General features: G+C 43.4%; 1 protein-coding gene across 1 annotated transcript in view; it reads right to left on the bottom strand.

The window, feature by feature from the left end:
- Window positions 1–18924, bottom strand: part of LOC141258548 (uncharacterized) — a 395228-nt gene that overhangs the window by 136727 nt on the left and 239577 nt on the right. The window contains 1 exon segment of the mRNA XM_073673526.1: window positions 15495–15614. Within this exon segment, the coding sequence (XP_073529627.1) occupies window positions 15495–15614 (120 nt within the window).

The raw sequence follows: 18924 nt of genomic DNA, 5'->3' as shown, positions 1-18924 counted from the left end.
GGCTGGTAAGTATCAGACTAGGGGCAGGGAACATAGATTAGTTGCAACCACTCCAGCTTTGCAATAAAAAAAATGCTGGAGTAGAGCTTTAACTTTCTTCCATCAGTGCTGGGTTTCCCTGCATCCGTTATTCTGCTCTTGAGATTCGTGATTGTGCCAAGTCCTCATTTCCCTCATGCCTTCCTGCTTGCAGCCTCAATGCCTTGGATCCTTAATATTTGGCTCAATTGGTGATATGGATTCACTAAGCCGGATGTGGATACATGGACGTGAAGCTTATTGAATCCATATCATCAGTTCAGCCTAACATTAGGAAGTAGAGATGAGCGTTGTTCTACTCGAACTGTTCGCCAATCTCAAATTCGAGCTGTTTTGGGCGGTGTTCGAGCCGTTCGGCGAACACGAACATTTTGAGAAAAATTCGGCTGTTCAAGGTTATGTTCGATAACTGTTCGTGCACCAAAATCATAACTGGATTTTTTCTCAGTAATGATGAAAATTAATGTTAATACGCAGTTTGAGTGTACAGCGGGGTGGGGGGAGGGGCAGGGGATGGATCTCTGCAGGAACAATGAAGATCTCCATTTTTTTTCCTCTTTCCCGCATTTACAGTGGGGAGGTGCAATCTGTCAGCCTATCAGCAGCGCACACACGGAGCATAGTGCTTTTTTTCACACAAGCAAGGGTATGTGTCATTGGCAGTGTATGTCACATGTCCTTGCCCTATAAGACCAAGCCATTTTCCCCGTCGCCACCATTTTCTCACTGCTGCAGCTGCGTGTTAGACGGCACCGCTGTTGCTGTGTGCGCTATACCTTGTTAATTTCAAGCCAATTTTCGCACAAATCTACAGATAGCTTGGGAGTAGGGAATAGTTGTGATTGCAGTCCTTTTAAGGACTAGGTTACAGCATTTCCTACAACTTTTATCAGGCAGGTCTGTGCTCTTAAATAGATAGATTGTGGGAGTAAAGACTAATTGTAATTGGAGTCCTTTTCAGGACTAGGTTACATCAGTTCCTATCAGGTTATGCCAGGCAGGTCTGTGCCAGTGCTGTGCAAGTTTTTTTCACAGCATTTGGCTGAATCTAGCAAAGCTAATCCTTTTTGGCCTATTGCAGAGTGTGTTAGTCAGTGGAGTAGCCTATCTGTGTTGCAAGATATACCACCTGTGTATAGAATACCAATTTTTTTACTGCACCTAGTGAAGTAAAATCTTTTGGCATAGCATCATTCTATTAGTCCATCTATACTGACCTCCATCAGGTTGCAAATTGAATATAATTTTTTTCTGCATCTAGCTCTGAAAAAATATTGGGCTTCTAGCTGTGTGTGGGACTTGTTGTATTAGTCCATCTATACTGACCTCCATCAGGTTGCAAACTGCATATATTTTTTTCTTCATCTACCTCTGAAAAAATATTGGGCTTCTAGCTGTGTGTGGGAATTGTTCTATTAATCCATCTATACAGACCTCCATCAGGTTGCAAACTGAATATATTTTTTTCTGCATCTACCTCTGAAAAAATATTGGGCTTCTAGCTGTGTGTGGGACTTGTTCTATTAATCCATCTATACAGACCTCCATCAGGTTGCAAACTGAATATATTTTTTTCTGCATCTACCTCTGAAAAAATATTGGGCTTCTAGCTGTGTGTGGGACTTGTTCTATTAATCCTTCTATACAGACCTCCATCAGGTTGCAAACTGAATATATTTTTTTCTGCATCTACCTCTGAAAAAATATTGGGCTTCTAGCTGTGTGTGGGACTTGTTGTATTAGTCCATCTATACTGACCTCCATCAGGTTGCAAACTGAATATATTTTTTCTGCATCTACCTCTGAAAAAATATTGGGCTTCTAGCTGTGTGTGGGACTTGTTCTATTAATCCATCTATACAGACCTCCATCAGGTTGCAAACTGAATATATTTTTTTCTGCATCTACCTCTGAAAAAATATTGGGCTTCTAGCTGTGTGTGGGACTTGTTCTATTAATCCATCTATACAGACCTCCATCAGGTTGCAAACTGAATATATTTTTTTCTGCATCTACCTCTGAAAAAATATTGGGCTTCTAGCTGTGTGTGGGACTTGTTCTATTAATCCATCTATACAGACCTCCATCAGGTTGCAAACTGAATATATTTTTTTCTACAACTACCTCTGAAAAAATATTGGGCTTCTAGCTGTGTGTGGGACTTGTTCTATTAATCCATGTATACAGACCTCCATCAGGTTGCAAACTGAATATATTTTTTTCTGCATCTACCTCTGAAAAAATATTGGGCTTCTAGCTGTGTGTGGGACTTGTTCTATTAATCCATCTATACAGACCTCCATCAGGTTGCAAACTGAATATATTTTTTTCTGCATCTACCTCTGAAAAAATATTGGGCTTCTAGCTGTGTGTGGGACTTGTTGTATTAGTCCATCTATACTGACCTCCATCAGGTTGCAAACTGAATATATTTTTTTCTGCATCTACCTCTGAAAAAATATTGGGCTTCTAGCTGTGTGTGGGACTTGTTCTATTAATCCATCTATACAGACCTCCATCAGGTTGCAAACTGAATATATTTTTTTCTGCATCTACCTCTGAAAAAATATTGGGCTTCTAGCTGTGTGTGGGACTTGTTCTATTAATCCATCTATACAGACCTCCATCAGGTTGCAAACTGAATATATTTTTTTCTGCATCTACCTCTGAAAAAATATTGGGCTTCTAGCTGTGTGTGGGACTTGTTCTATTAATCCATCTATACAGACCTCCATCAGGTTGCAAACTGAATATATTTTTTTCTGCATCTACCTCTGAAAAAATATTGGGCTTCTAGCTGTGTGTGGGACTTGTTGTATTAGTCCATCTATACTGACCTCCATCAGGTTGCAAACTGAATATATTTTTTTCTGCATCTACCTCTGAAAAAATATTGGGCTTCTAGCTGTGTGTGGGACTTGTTCTATTAATCCATCTATACAGACCTCCATCAGGTTGCAAACTGAATATATTTTTTTCTGCATCTACCTCTGAAAAAATATTGGGCTTCTAGCTGTGTGTGGGACTTGTTCTATTAATCCATCTATACAGACCTCCATCAGGTTGCAAACTGAATATATTTTTTTCTGCATCTACCTCTGAAAAAATATTGGGCTTCTAGCTGTGTGTGGGACTTGTTGTATTAGTCCATCTATACTGACCTCCATCAGGTTGCAAACTGAATATATTTTTTTCTGCATCTACCTCTGAAAAAATATTGGGCTTCTAGCTGTGTGTGGGACTTGTTCTATTAATCCATCTATACAGACCTCCATCAGGTTGCAAACTGAATATATTTTTTTCTGCATCTACCTCTGAAAAAATTTTGGGCTTCTGTCTGTGTGTGGGACTTGTTCTATTAATCCATCTATACAGACCTCCATCAGGTTGCAAACTGAATATATTTTTTTCTGCATCTACCTCTGAAAAAATATTGGGCTTCTAGCTGTGTGTGGGACTTGTTCTATTAATCCATCTATACAGACCTCCATCAGGTTGCAAACTGAATATATTTTTTTCTGCATCTACCTCTGAAAAAATATTGGGCTTCTAGCTGTGTGTGGGACCTGTTCTATTAATCCATCTATACAGACCTCCATCAGGTTGCAAACTGAATATATTTTTTTCTACAACTACCTCTGAAAAAATATTGGGCTTCTAGCTGTGTGTGGGACTTGTTCTATTAATCCATCTATACAGACCTCCATCAGGTTGCAAACTGAATATATTTTTTTCTGCATCTACCTCTGAAAAAATATTGGGCTTCTAGCTGTGTGTGGGACTTGTTCTATTAATCCATCTATACAGACCTCCATCAGGTTGCAAACTGAATATATTTTTTTCTGCATCTACCTCTGAAAAAATATTGGGCTTCTAGCTGTGTGTGGGACTTGTTGTATTAGTCCATCTATACTGACCTCCATCAGGTTGCAAACTGAATATATTTTTTTCTGCATCTACCTCTGAAAAAATATTGGGCTTCTAGCTGTGTGTGGGACTTGTTCTATTATTCCATCTATACAGACCTCCATCAGGTTGCAAACTGAATATATTTTTTTCTGCATCTACCTCTGAAAAAATATTGGGCTTCTAGCTGTGTGTGGGACTTGTTCTATTAATCCATCTATACAGACCTCCATCAGGTTGCAAACTGAATATATTTTTTTCTGCATCTACCTCTGAAAAAATATTGGGCTTCTAGCTGTGTGTGGGACTTGTTCTATTAATCCATCTATACAGACCTCCATCAGGTTGCAAACTGAATATATTTTTTTCTGCATCTACCTCTGAAAAAATATTGGGCTTCTAGCTGTGTGTGGGACTTGTTGTATTAGTCCATCTATACTGACCTCCATCAGGTTGCAAACTGAATATATTTTTTTCTGCATCTACCTCTGAAAAAATATTGGGCTTCTAGCTGTGTGTGGGACTTGTTCTATTAATCCATCTATACAGACCTCCATCAGGTTGCAAACTGAATATATTTTTTTCTGCATCTACCTCTGAAAAAATATTGGGCTTCTAGCTGTGTGTGGGACTTGTTCTATTAATCCATCTATACAGACCTCCATCAGGTTGCAAACTGAATATATTTTTTTCTGCATCTACCTCTGAAAAAATATTGGGCTTCTAGCTGTGTGTGGGACTTGTTGTATTAGTCCATCTATACTGACCTCCATCAGGTTGCAAACTGAATATATTTTTTTCTGCATCTACCTCTGAAAAAATATTGGGCTTCTAGCTGTGTGTGGGACTTGTTCTATTAATCCATCTATACAGACCTCCATCAGGTTGCAAACTGAATATATTTTTTTCTGCATCTACCTCTGAAAAAATTTTGGGCTTCTGGCTGTGTGTGGGACTTGTTCTATTAATCCATCTATACAGACCTCCATCAGGTTGCAAACTGAATATATTTTTTACTGCATCTACCTCTGAAAAAATATTGGGCTTCTAGCTGTGTGTGGGACTTGTTCTATTAATCCATCTATACAGACCTCCATCAGGTTGCAAACTGAATATATTTTTTTCTGCATCTACCTCTGAAAAAATATTGGGCTTCTAGCTGTGTGTGGGACTTGTTCTATTAATCCATCTATACAGACCTCCATCAGGTTGCAAACTGAATATATTTTTTTCTGCATCTACCTCTGAAAAAATATTGGGCTTCTAGCTGTGTGTGGGACTTGTTGTATTAGTCCATGTATACTGACCTCCATCAGGTTGCAAACTGAATATATTTTTTTCTGCATCTACCTCTGAAAAAATATTGGGCTTCTAGCTGTGTGTGGGACTTGTTCTATTAATCCATCTATACAGACCTCCATCAGGTTGCAAACTGAATATATTTTTTTCTGCATCTACCTCTGAAAAAATATTGGGCTTCTAGCTGTGTGTGGGACTTGTTCTATTAATCCATCTATACAGACCTCCATCAGGTTGAAAACTGAATATATTTTTTTCTGCATCTACCTCTGAAAAAATATTGGGCTTCTAGCTGTGTGTGGGACTTGTTGTATTAGTCCATCTATACTGACCTCCATCAGGTTGCAAACTGAATATATTTTTTTCTGCATCTACCTCTGAAAAAATATTGGGCTTCTAGCTGTGTGTGGGACTTGTTCTATTAATCCATCTATACAGACCTCCATCAGGTTGCAAACTGAATATATTTTTTTCTGCATCTACCTCTGAAAAAATTTTGGGCTTCTGGCTGTGTGTGGGACTTGTTCTATTAATCCATCTATACAGACCTCCATCAGGTTGCAAACTGAATATATTTTTTACTGCATCTACCTCTGAAAAAATATTGGGCTTCTAGCTGTGTGTGGGACTTGTTCTATTAATCCATCTATACAGACCTCCATCAGGTTGCAAACTGAATATATTTTTTTCTGCATCTACCTCTGAAAAAATATTGGGCTTCTAGCTGTGTGTGGGACTTGTTCTATTAATCCATCTATACAGACCTCCATCAGGTTGCAAACTGAATATATTTTTTTCTGCATCTACCTCTGAAAAAATATTGGGCTTCTAGCTGTGTGTGGGACTTGTTGTATTAGTCCATGTATACTGACCTCCATCAGGTTGCAAACTGAATATATTTTTTTCTGCATCTACCTCTGAAAAAATATTGGGCTTCTAGCTGTGTGTGGGACTTGTTCTATTAATCCATCTATACAGACCTCCATCAGGTTGCAAACTGAATATATTTTTTTCTGCATCTACCTCTGAAAAAATATTGGGCTTCTAGCTGTGTGTGGGACTTGTTCTATTAATCCATCTATACAGACCTCCATCAGGTTGAAAACTGAATATATTTTTTTCTGCATCTACCTCTGAAAAAATATTGGGCTTCTAGCTGTGTGTGGGACTTGTTCTATTAATCCATCTATACAGACCTCCATCAGGTTGCAAACTGAATATATTTTTTTCTGCATCTACCTCTGAAAAAATATTGGGCTTCTAGCTGTGTGTGGGACTTGTTGTATTAGTCCATCTATACTGACCTCCATCAGGTTGCAAACTGAATATATTTTTTTCTGCATCTACCTCTGAAAAAATATTGGGCTTCTAGCTGTGTGTGGGACTTGTTCTATTAATCCATCTATACAGACCTCCATCAGGTTGCAAACTGAATATATTTTTTTCTGCATCTACCTCTGAAAAAATATTGGGCTTCTAGCTGTGTGTGGGACTTGTTCTATTAATCCATCTATACAGACCTCCATCAGGTTGCAAACTGAATATATTTTTTTCTGCATCTAGCTCTGAAAAAATATTTGGCCTTCTAGCAGTGTGTGGGACTTTCTCTATTAGTCCATCTATACTGACCTCCATCAGGTTGCAAATTGAATATAATTTTTTTCTGCATCTAACCCAGCCAATAGTTTTGGCCTAATACCACAGTTTGGCCACTCAGCTCTGCTCGGTTCCCATCCATTGTTTTTTTGTGCAAACAACTCCAGAGTTGTTAATTAGTTAACCACCAAAATGAGTGGAAAAAGGCCTGCTGCTGGTGGAAAGGGGAATAGGCGTGTTGGGAAGGGGAAAAAAGGTTGTGTCCGTGGGGTAGGTGTTAAAGCAACAGTAACATCTGCAGAAGAAAGACCATCTTCCAGCCAAACTAAAATGTCTACTTCTTTTAGCGGACAATGTGATAAGATCCCTTTCTTACGGCCACGCCAATCGCTACAAATTCCAGATGAGGCACAAAACAGCAGGTGCTTCAACGGATATCAAGTGCTCCTTTAAGTGGGCTCTCCTCCACATCAACTTCAACATCACAAATACTCCAGTCCTCAAAGGTGTCACCCCAATCGCACTTGCTTCCTCACAGCTCCCAAATCTCCAGCTGCCCGTCTGAGTATGAGGTAGAACAGATGGTTGAGTCTGCAGAGCTGTTTACTCATACTATAGCCTGGGAATCAGAGGTCGACTCCAGCGCTTCTGTGAATCCAGACGAGGAAATGATCTGCACTGATGCCCAGAATCTTTATGAGTCGGATCCAGGACCAGACGCAGAAGGTTCTGACCATAATGTAGACCCTCATTCCCAAACTGTATCTCCTGTTGGTGGAGACAATGAGGAAGACGATGATAAGACTCAAATACCTGATTGGAGCGACAACTTTAGTTTTTTGTCAGGGCAGGAACAGGTTGGCTCTGAGGACGACGGGTGTGATAACGCACAGGGTGATGATGATGAGGTTGGAGATCCCACTTACTGTCAACCCACAGTCAGCCAAGAGATGAGGTCAGCAGAGGAAGTGGAGGAAGATGCTATTGACGACGAGGTCAGGTTGCGCCTTTCTGGACAGAGACGTAGTACTGGAAGCACGTCAACAACTGCATCCTCAAACACAACTCTGCCTCTCACCACAAGTCGTGGTGGCTCTTCAGGTCGCATGGGTGCTAAGCCTTGCATAGCCTGGGCATTTTTTCAGATCGATAAAGATGACCCAACTCGTGTTATCTGTAACATTTGTCAGCAAAAGCTAAGTAGAGGCCAAAAAATACATAGTTTGAGTACTTCATGCATGAACCGGCACATGGACATGAAGCATAAGTTGCAGTGGGAAGCTCAGTGTGCTACAATGCGGCCTAGCCGGCCGGGCCAACCGTCTGCCGTATCTTGTGCATCCGCGGCCTCTTCATCCTCTGTGACTGGGGGGACAGCAGTCACACCTGTTTTGGGGCGCAGACCTGCCACCTCTTTACCCGCAACAGCCAGCGTGATTGGCAGGTCATCATTTTCTTTGAAGGTGGTAACACCAGCTGGTGTTGAGCGCTGTCCGACATCGATAGCACCACCTTTGGATCAAGGCAACCTAACATGTCCGCCTGCATCTTCCTCACAGACCGGCAGTTTGCCGGGGACACCCTTATCAACCCCGTCTAAGCACAATAGCCAGCCCTCGGTCCCTCAGATGTGGACAAGTAAAAGACCATTTCCTCCTAGCCATGAGAAAGCTAAGAGGTTGAATTTCACCATCTGCAAGTTCTTGGCTACAGAAATGCTGCCTTTCCGCCTGGTGGACACAGAGGATTTTCGAGACCTTATGTCCGTCGCAGTGCCCCAGTACCAGATGCCCAGTCGGCACTACTTCTCAAAGAAAGGTGTGCCTGCGCTCCACCAGCATGTCGCACACAACATCACCGCTTCTTTGAGAAACTCTGTGTGTGACAGGGTGCATTTCACCACAGACACTTGGACGAGTAGGCATGGACAGGGGCGTTACATGTCGCTGACTGGGCACTGGATAACTATGGTGACAGCAGGACAAGGGGCTGCTGTCCAAGTCTTGCCGTCCCCACGAGTTGTGCGTCAATCCTCTTTATGTCAAAGTTCCTCCACTGCTTCTGCCTCCTCAACCTCCTCTCGGTCTTCCACCTGCACCCAAAGCCTGTCTGGTCATGCCACAAGCTTTCTAACTGCGCAGAAGGGATCCTGCACACCTCCTTACTATGCTGGCAGTAGGGCTCAACGTCATCAGGCGGTTTTTACATTGAAATGTCTGGGAAATGTGAGTCACACAGCTGAGGAGTTGTGGTCAGCTCTGGAGAACCAATTTCATGAATGGTTGTCTCCACTGGACCTGAAACCAGGGAAGGCCGTGTGCGACAATGCTGCAAACCTGGGTGCGGCCCTTCGCCGGGGCAATGTCACACACGTGCCTTGTATGGCTCACGTGTTGAACCTGGTTGTCCAGCAATTTTTAGCCCACTATCCCAGACTAGATGGCCTTCTGCAGAGGGCACGGTCGCTGTGTGCTCACTTTCGCCGTTCGCATCCCGCAGCTCAGCGACTTACATCTCTACAGAAGTCGTTGGGCCTGCCACTTCACCGGCTAAAATGCGATGTGCCTACCCGGTGGAATTCAACTCTGCACATGTTGCAGCGACTGAGGCAGCACCGACAAGCCCTGGTGCAATACGTTCTGACGTATAGCCTGGGCCAACGAGATCCAGAGGTGGGGTAATCACGCTGGAAGAGTGGTCTCAGATCAGGGACCTATGCACCCTTCTGCACAGTTTTGAAATGGCGACGAAGATGTTTAGTGCTGACGATGCCATTATCAGCATGACTATTCCGGTGATTTACATGCTGGAGCACATGTTAAACAGAATTCGGAGTCAGGTGGTGGCACAAGAGGAGCTGGAGGAAGTAGAGGAGGAGGAGTTGTATGCGGAAGGGCTAACATCTGCAAGGTCCAGACGGTCGGCAGCACCAAGGCGGCAGGCATGTGAGGGTGGGGGAGATGGTTTTACCGGGGTGCATGGTAGCAGCCAAACTAGTGAGGAAGGTGCAGGAGCCCAGGAAGAAGTGGAGGACGAACTGATGGAAGACTCATCAGATGAGGGAGACCTTGATCACATTTCTGTTGTGCGAGGTTGGGGGGAGAGGACAGAGGAAGGAAGCATGATTGTTACCTCGCCACCAACACAACAGGGACTTGGTGCTCCTGGATGCGCAACACACATGAGTGCCTTCTTGCTGCACTACCTGCAACATGACCCTCGAATTGTGAGAATTAGAAATAAATCCTGACTACTGGGTTGCCACACTGTTAGATCCCCGGTACAAAAGTAAATTTGCAGAAATTATTCCTGCCATAGAAAGGGATGCACGCATGCAGGAGTATCAGCAGAGACTGTTGCAGAATCTTACATGTGCTTTTCCACAAAATACCAGTGGTGCACGTAGTGAATCTCACAGTTCCAACTTGCCAACCGTGGGACCGTCAAGTGTTCAGCACTCAAACCGTAACAGAACCACAGTATCTGCTGGTAACATCAATTTTGCGGAATCATTTCACCACTTTTTTAGCCCATCCTTTGCAAGGCCATAGGAGACAAGAAGTCTGACACATAGTCAACGCCTAGAGACGATGGTACAGGAGTATCTCCAAGTAAACATTGAAGCCATGACTGTGTCACTGGACCTTTGCTCTTTTTGGGCTTCCAATCTGGATAAATGGCCGGAGCTAGCCACTTACGCCTTGGAGATCTTGTCATGCCCCGCAGCCAGCGTTCTGTCTGAACGTGTGTTCAGCGCTGCTGGTGGTGTGCTGACAGATAAGCGCACGCGGCTCTCCACTGATAATGTAGACAGACTCACGTTCATAAAGATGAACAAATCATGGATCCAAAACGACTTTTCTACCCCTGTGTCATCCTGGGGAGAGTAAAAGCTTGATGATTGGTTAAAATCACCCTACCAACCGTTTTAAGCTTTCAAATTACTAATCATGTTTATCTGTATCTTGGCTGGAAAATAATTTGGGCTTTGTAGCAGTGTGCAGCACTGATTCTATTAGGCCATCTATAATAAGCTCCACCAGATTTAAAATTACTAATCATGTTTATCTGTATCTTGACTGGAAAATAATTTGGGCTTTGTAGCAGTGTGCAGCACTGATCCTATTAGGCCATCTATAATAAGCTCCACCAGATTTAAAATTAAAAATAATTTTTAGCTGCATCTAGCCCGGAAAATAATTTTGGGGCTCCGAGATGCGCAAGACACATAAGTGCCTTCTTGCTGCACTACCTGCAGCATGACCCTCATATTGTCAGAATTCGAAGTAATCATGACTACTGGGTTGCCACACTCTTAGATCCCCCAAACTTTTCGATCAACCTTTTCATTTTAATAAACACCAAAAAAATGGTCATTTTTGAAATTATAAGCATTAGCAGGTTGTTAGAAACTGAAATCAAAGAGTTTTCAACTCAAAACTTTATTCTAGGTGATGTTACATTTTCACATAGGACCCCTTGTTCGAAAGGAGCTTCTGAACTCTCTCGTCCATTGAATTTGTCAGGTTTTGGATGGTTTCTGCTTCAATTGTTTTGCATGAGGACAGAATACCCTCCCAGAGCTGTTGCTTAGATGTGAACTGCCTCCCGCCATCATAGACACTCCTTTTAATGATGCTCCAAAGGTTCTGAATGGGGTAGAGGTCAGGGGAGCATGGGGGTCACACCATAAGTTTGTCCCCTTTTATGCCCATATCAGCCAGAGATGCAGATGTTTTATGTGCAGCATGAGATGGTGCATTATCATGCAGAAAAATGATCTTGCTGTGAAATACACGGTTCTTCTTCTTGAACCATGGCAGGAAGTGCTGTTTGAGAAAATCCACATACATTATGGAGTTCATCTTTAGCGCCTTCAGGGATCCTAAAGGGGCCGACAATCTCTCTCCCCATGATTCCAGCCCAAAACATTACTCCACCTCCTCCTTGTTGGCGCTGTAGCCGTGTTTGCGTGGGGTGTCCATCAACCAGCCATCCTCCACTCCATCCATCTGGACCATCGAGCGCTGCACGGCACTCATCCGTGAACAAAACAGTTTTGAAATCAGTCTTCATGTAATGTTTGGCCCACTGGAGCCGTTTCTGCTTGTGTGAAGTGGATAGAGGAGGTCGACAGGATGGCGTATGCACAGCTGCAAACCTCTGAAGGACCCTGCATCTTGTTGTTCGGGGGACGTTGGAGGCACAAGCAGCTTCAAAAACTTGTCTGCTGCTATGACAAGGCTTTTTTGCCGCTGCTCTTTCAACCTGACGTAATTGCCTGTAGGAAAGAGTCCTCAATTTGCCCTTATCAGCACGCACACGTGTGTACTGTGAATCAGCTACATACTTCTTGATTGCCAAGACACTTCATCCTGATCATCGCACAATGTTGATTGTAGTCATGCCTTGACCTAAACACTCCACAATTTGTTGCTTCTCAGCAGCCGACACATCCTTTTTCTTTCCCATTTTGGCAGAAAATGTAGGCTGCTTAATAATGTGAGACAGCCTTCTTAAGTAGTCTTGCCTTTCATTGGACACACCTGCCAAACTAATTAGCACAGGTGTCTGCAATTGCTTACAGTGATATAAAGAGCCCTGACACACATCACCATCAATGAGTTTAACTGACAAACAAACAAATTCTTCCCTTATCACTCCTAAACACTTTTTGCATAATAATTTGGAACACAGTGTACATGTGCTTTTCCACAAAACACCAGTGGTTCACGTAGTGAATCTTACAGTTCTAACTTGCCAACCGTGGTCTGTATGGAGTTGTTCAATAAAGGGCCCAAAATTAAGATAACATAGATGGGAGAGGTCTCTATGAATAGGAATTCCTAAGTATTTGATACCCTGTGAGGGCCAGGCAAAGGGAAAGTTGGACTGGATGGAATCCTATATGGATTTGGGAGGGAGACATCGAGGGCCTCAGACTTCGCTGCATTGATTTTAAAATTTGACCATGTAACAAAGTGATCTATTTCAGCCATAACAGCATGGATGGATATATGTGATTGAGTGATATATACTAGGACATCATCAGCAAATAGAGAGCACTTGTACTCGGTGCTTCCCACCTCAATCCACCTAATATTGGGGTTATGGCGAATTGATGAGAGCAGGTGCTCCGTCACTAGGATGTATAAGAGAGGGGACAGAGAACATCCCTGCCTTTACCATTGGTGATTGTGAAAGGTGATGAAAATGTTCTGACGTGCCCCCTGGGCCTTGGGACACCCGGAGCCGGACCCTTTTTGGTGGATGCTGGTGGTTGTAGTCTCCGTGGCGGCGACCCGATTCCGTGGCTCAGGGCGGTCAAACCAGTGGCGGAACTATTTATGTGGTTTTGATGTTTAAATGTCCGACTACGCCACCCGTGGATTGCGGTCAGAGTGAACCGCCACTCCAGGGCAGACCGCTGAGGCTGGTGTTGTGGGTGCAGCAGAGCGTAGCATAACTCCCCACGGGAGGAGTATAGCCTCAGGGCAGTGTATGCGGAGGATGGGGGTGATGGTGCAGGGCAGCAGCAGTAATGACACGGAGTCAGTGATGCAGTCCAGGGCCTTTACTCACAGTTCTTATTATCCAGACCACGTCTGCAGGTAACGGCTGCCCACGTCGTACTGTGCTCACCAGGTGAGGGGCTCAGACAACTCCCAGATAACTTTGGAGTGCTTCACAGGACCCCCTTTGTATGTCCTTTGTCTGGCCTTTCTTACCAACCCTTCTGTCCGGCTGCCTCGGGCCTCCTCTTGGTAAACTTGGCGCCAGTTTCCCTGACCCTATGTGGTGCCTTCCTAGCGGGTGTAGCGAGGGGCTGCGCCACATAAAATGTCACAGCCTCCTGTTTCTAGCTGAGGGTCGTTTCCTGCCTCCACTAGTTTCGGGGACCGGTCTCCCCCTTTGGCCTGACCCCTCCACGCAGGTGGATTCGGGCGTGCGGTGTCGACTCGCCCGTCCGCACCCCTGAGATCCCTTCGTTCCTTGTTCCTGGAGCCTTCTCCGCTCCTCTTCCTTCCTTCTCCCTCTTCCAGGCCTGGGCCTCTGTTACTAGGCCCGCCTCCGGAGCAGAGCTCATGCAGAGCCCCTGCTCCCTGCCACTTCTGCTCAGACTTCTCTGCACTGAACTAAGATGGTGCACACCTTTTATACTCCCTTCTCAATGCACCCAGGAACTGCTTCCTCCCTGCTCCTGCACTACAGGGTTCCCCTTCCTCAGTGTTCCCTCCCCCCACTCCAGCCAGGGACAGGGACTGTCGTGCCCATCTCAGGGGCATATTGGTCGCCCTGCCCCACGGCAATGTGGTGTAATGCATGCAGGTGTCGGGTCCTGATCCACACTACATCCTTACCTGAGAGTGAGATATCACACCTCTGGGTGAGGTGCAATACCTCTGTAGCAACCGAGCCCTCAGGGTGCTACAGTTCCATTTATCTTCAGCCTAGGTGACGTATTGCGATACAGGGCCGTAATTTTGGCTATAAAAGGGTCCCCTAGACCCCTACCCCAAGCTTTTTAAGAGAATCATATATGGCGTGCCAGGAGACTCTATGGAATGCTTTCTCAGCATCCAACAAGAGTATCTAATTACAAATTTTTAACTGCATCTAGCCCAGGAAATACTTTGTGCCTAGTAGCAGTGTCTGCTAGTCAGCGGATTATCCCGGCTGTTAAGCAAGCTACACCACCTGTAGTTTGGACACTTCATTTTTTCAAAGGAAATGCTTCGGGACCACGGAATACTCAGTGAAGAGCATCAGGAGGCACCCCAAGGCATAGGGGCTCGGACTGGCAGTAGGATGCCTTGCGGTGGACAGCCGAGCTCGATCCTTATAAAAGCTTTTTAACTGCAGCAGCTTTAGTGGACGCTACTGGAGCTGGAATTACGCGGCTGCTGGCATGAGACTTGCCCTCCAATAGATCCTTGTAAATGGATTTAAAGTGTATTTATTCAAATTAGAGAGACAATTTAAATTAAAAAGCTTAGAGCTGCCTCCACCACAGGGGGGCTCGCTCGACCCACCAGCGGACAGGCACCAGTATTGGGAGAGGGGGGCTGGCCGTCAGGGTTCACCGCGGCTCTGGCACAAACCCGGCGATACGGAGGTGGCACAGGCAGAAGCGGACTGAACGTGTCGGCTTCTCACTTTTTGGATTTTAGAAGGGCATGACATGCCTATATCTGTGTCTCCCCCTCCTTTTACTCCTCCACCTCTTTTCTTTTCGCATGACTATATGTACTTGTCACTTTTCCATGTGTTAGTTGTGTCTTCTGAGCAGTTTGTCAGCTTTAGGACACCTTTGAAGGTGTTTTCTATGTGTTTCTATGTGTTTTTGTTTGCCTGCCATTGGTTTTAACGGTGTTCGAAGGTGTTCGACGAACAGTTCGACGAACAGTTCGGCGAACACACGGGTGTTCGACGAACCGAACCGAACTCGAACACTACGGGGGTGGCTCAACACTATTAGGGAGTAAAAAAATTAACAGGAGGGCTTCTTTAAGTTGCAAGTAACAGTTTTCTGTTTCATGATATAGGTAAGGTGTTGTTATATTAAACAAGAAAAAACTTTGTCTGTGTACATGTATATAACATTAGATAGTCACTTCCATTACTTTCCCATATTGCTGATGTATTGTACTTACCTGTGTATCCAGCATTACATGTACAGATATAACTTCCCTCTATGTTAGTACAGGTGGCATCAGCTGCACAGTTGTTCTTTCCTCCACATTCATCAATATCAGCACAATATGACCCATTACCTGATCACAATACAGAAATGATGACTTATTATTGGTCTATCATTAAGAGCTCATCCACACTTGTCTTACAGTATGATCATAAAGCCTCAATGGATGGTACTAAATTCTATAGGCCAAACTGCAGCCAAAGTCTGTTAGTCTGTACTAATAATAAAACAAATTACACAAACACTTTTGCATTAATGTGACCTTATATTAATAAAAAGAAAAATATCTTAGCTCAAATCAATAGAATTATATTGAAAAAAAAACATGTTTGAGGTTTCTATGACAGCAGCCATTGTTATTCGAGAGATATCATTTATAGATGACATCCAGTGAATAGCTGTATATACAGACATCGCTAGTGATAAGTGATTACCTTGGTATCCAACATTACATGTACATAAGTAGAGATGAGCGTTGTTCTACTTGAACTGTTCGCCAATCTCAAATTCGAGCTGTTTTGGGCGGTGTTCGAGCCGTTCGGCGAACACGAACAATTTGAGAAAAATTCGGCTGTTCGAGGTTATGTTCGATAACTGTTCGTGCACCAAAATCATAACTGGATTTTTTCTCAGTAATGATGAAAATTAATGTTAATACGCAGTTTGAGTGTACAGCGGGGTGGGGGGAGGGGCAGGGGATGGATCTCTGCAGGAACAATGAAGATCTCCATTTTTTTTCTCTTTCCCGCATTTACAGTGGGGAGGTGCAATCTGTCAGCCTATCAGCAGCGCACACACGGAGCGAAGTGCTTTTTTTCACACAAGCAAGGGCATGTGTCATTGGCAGTGTATGTCACATGTCCTTGCCCTATAAGACCAAGCCATTTTCCCCGTCGCCACCATTTTCTCACTGCTGCAGCTGCGTGTTAGACGGCACCGCTGTTGCTGTGTGCGCTATACCTTGTTAATTTCAAGCCAATTTTCGCACAAATATACAGATAGCTTGGGAGTAGGGAATAGTTGTGATTGCAGTCCTTTTAAGGACTAGGTTACAGCATTTCCTACGACTTTTATCAGGCAGGTCTGTGCTCTTAAATAGATAGGTTGTGGGAGTAAAGACTAATTGTAATTGGAGTCCTTTTCAGGACTAGGTTACATCAGTTCCTATCAGTTTTTGCCAGGCAGGTCTGTGCCAGTGCTGTGCAAGTTTTTTTCACAGCATTTGGCTGAATCTAGCAAAGCTAATCCTTTTTGGCCTATTGCAGAGTGTGTTAGTCAGTGGAGTAGCCTATCTGTGTTGCAAGATATACCACCTGTGTATAGAATACCAATTTTTTTACTGCACCTAGTGAAGTAAAATCTTTTGGGCATAGCATCATTCTATTAGTCCATCTATACTGACCTCCATCAGGTTGCAAACTGAATCTAATTTTTTTCTGCATCTATCTCTGAAAAAATATTGGGCTTCTAGCTGTGTGTGGGTCTTGTTCTATTAATCCATCTATACTGACCTCCATCAGGTTGCAAACTGAATATAATTTTTTTCTGCATCTAGCTCTGAAAAAATATTTGGCCTTCTAGCAGTGTGTGGGACTTGTTCTATTAGTCCACCTATACTGACCTCCATCAGGTTGCAAACTGAATATATTTTTTTCTGCATCTACCTCTGAAAAAATATTGGGCTTCTAGCTGTGTGTGGGACTTGTTGTATTAGTCCATCTATACTGACCTCCATCAGGTTGCAAACTGAATACATTTTTTTCTGCATCTACCTCTGAAAAAATATTGGGCTTCTAGCTGTGTGTGGGTCTTGTTCTATTAATCCATCTATACAGACCTCCATCAGGTTGCAAACTGAATATAATTTTTTTCTGCATCTAGCTCTGAAAAAATATTTGGCCTTCTAGTAGTGTGTGGGACTTTCTCTGTTAGTCCATCTATACTGACCTACATTAGGTTGCAAACTGAATATATTTTTTTCTGCATCTACCTCTGAAAAAATATTGGGCTTCTAGCTGTGTGTGGGTCTTGTTCTATTAATCCATCTATACTGACCTCCATCAGGTTGCAAACTGAATATAATTTTTTTCTGCATCTAGCTCTGAAAAAATATTTGGCCTTCTAGTAGTGTGTGGGACTTTCTCTGTTAGTCCATCTATACTGACCTCCATCAGGTTGCAAACTGAATATATTTTTTTCTGCATCTACCTCTGAAAAAATATTGGGCTTCTAGCTGTGTGTGGGTCTTGTTCTATTAATCCATCTATACTGACCTCCATCAGGTTGCAAACTGAATATAATTTTTTTCTGCATCTAGCTCTGAAAAAATATTTGGCCTTCTAGTAGTGTGTCGGACTTTCTCTATTAGTCCATCTATACTGACCTCCATCAGGTTGCAAATTAAAAATAATTTTTATCTGCATCTACAGTACCTCTGAAAAAATATTTGGGCTTCTAGATGTGTGTGGGGGTTGTTGTATTAGTCCATCTATACTGACCTCCATCAGGTTGCAAACTGAATATATTTTTTTCTGCATCTACCTCTGAAAAAATATTTGGCCTTCTAGTAGTGTGTCGGACTTTCTCTATTAGTCCATCTATACTGACCTCCATCAGGTTGCAAATTAAAAATAATTTTTATCTGCATCTACAGTACCTCTGAAAAAATATTTGGGCTTCTAGCTGTGTGTGGGACTTGTTGTATTAGTCCATCTATACTGACCTCCATCAGGTTGCAAACTGAATATATTTTTTTCTGCATCTACCTCTGAAAAAATATTGGGCTTCTAGCTGTGTGTGGGACTTGTTGTATTAGTCCATCTATACTGACCTCCATCAGGTTGCAAATTGAATATAATTTTTTTCTGCATCTAACCCAGCCAATAGTTTTGGCCTAATACCACAGTTTGGCCACTCAGCTCTGCTCGGTTACCATCCATTGTTTTTTTGTGCAAACAACTCCAGAGTTGTGAATTAGTTAACCACCAAAATGAGTGGAAAAAGGCCTGCTGCTGGTGGAAAGGGGAATAGGCGTGTTGGGAAGGGGAAAAAAGGTTGTGTCCGTGGGGTAGGTGTTAAAGCAACAGTAACATCTGCAGAAGAAAGACCATCTTCCAGCCAAACTAAAATGTCTACTTCTTTTAGCGGACAATGTGATAAGATCCCTTTCTTACGGCCACGCCAATCGCTACAAATTCCAGATGAGGCACAAAAACAGCAGGTGCTTCAACGGATATCAAGTGCTCCTTTAAGTGGGCTCTCCTCCACATCAACTTCAACATCACAAATACTCCAGTCCTCAAAGGTGTCACCCAAATCGCACTTGCTTCCTCACAGCTCCCAAATCTCCAGCTGCCCGTCTGAGTATGAGGTAGAACAGATGG

The sequence above is a fragment of the Phyllobates terribilis genome, unplaced genomic scaffold (genome assembly GCF_046119375.1).
Source record: "Phyllobates terribilis strain yellow unplaced genomic scaffold, ASM4611937v1 Scaffold_3__8_contigs__length_932513732, whole genome shotgun sequence".
Lineage (NCBI taxonomy): Eukaryota > Metazoa > Chordata > Amphibia > Anura > Dendrobatidae > Phyllobates > Phyllobates terribilis.
Note: the sequence above shows the minus strand (reverse complement) of the source record. Positions and strands in the feature narration are given on the sequence as shown.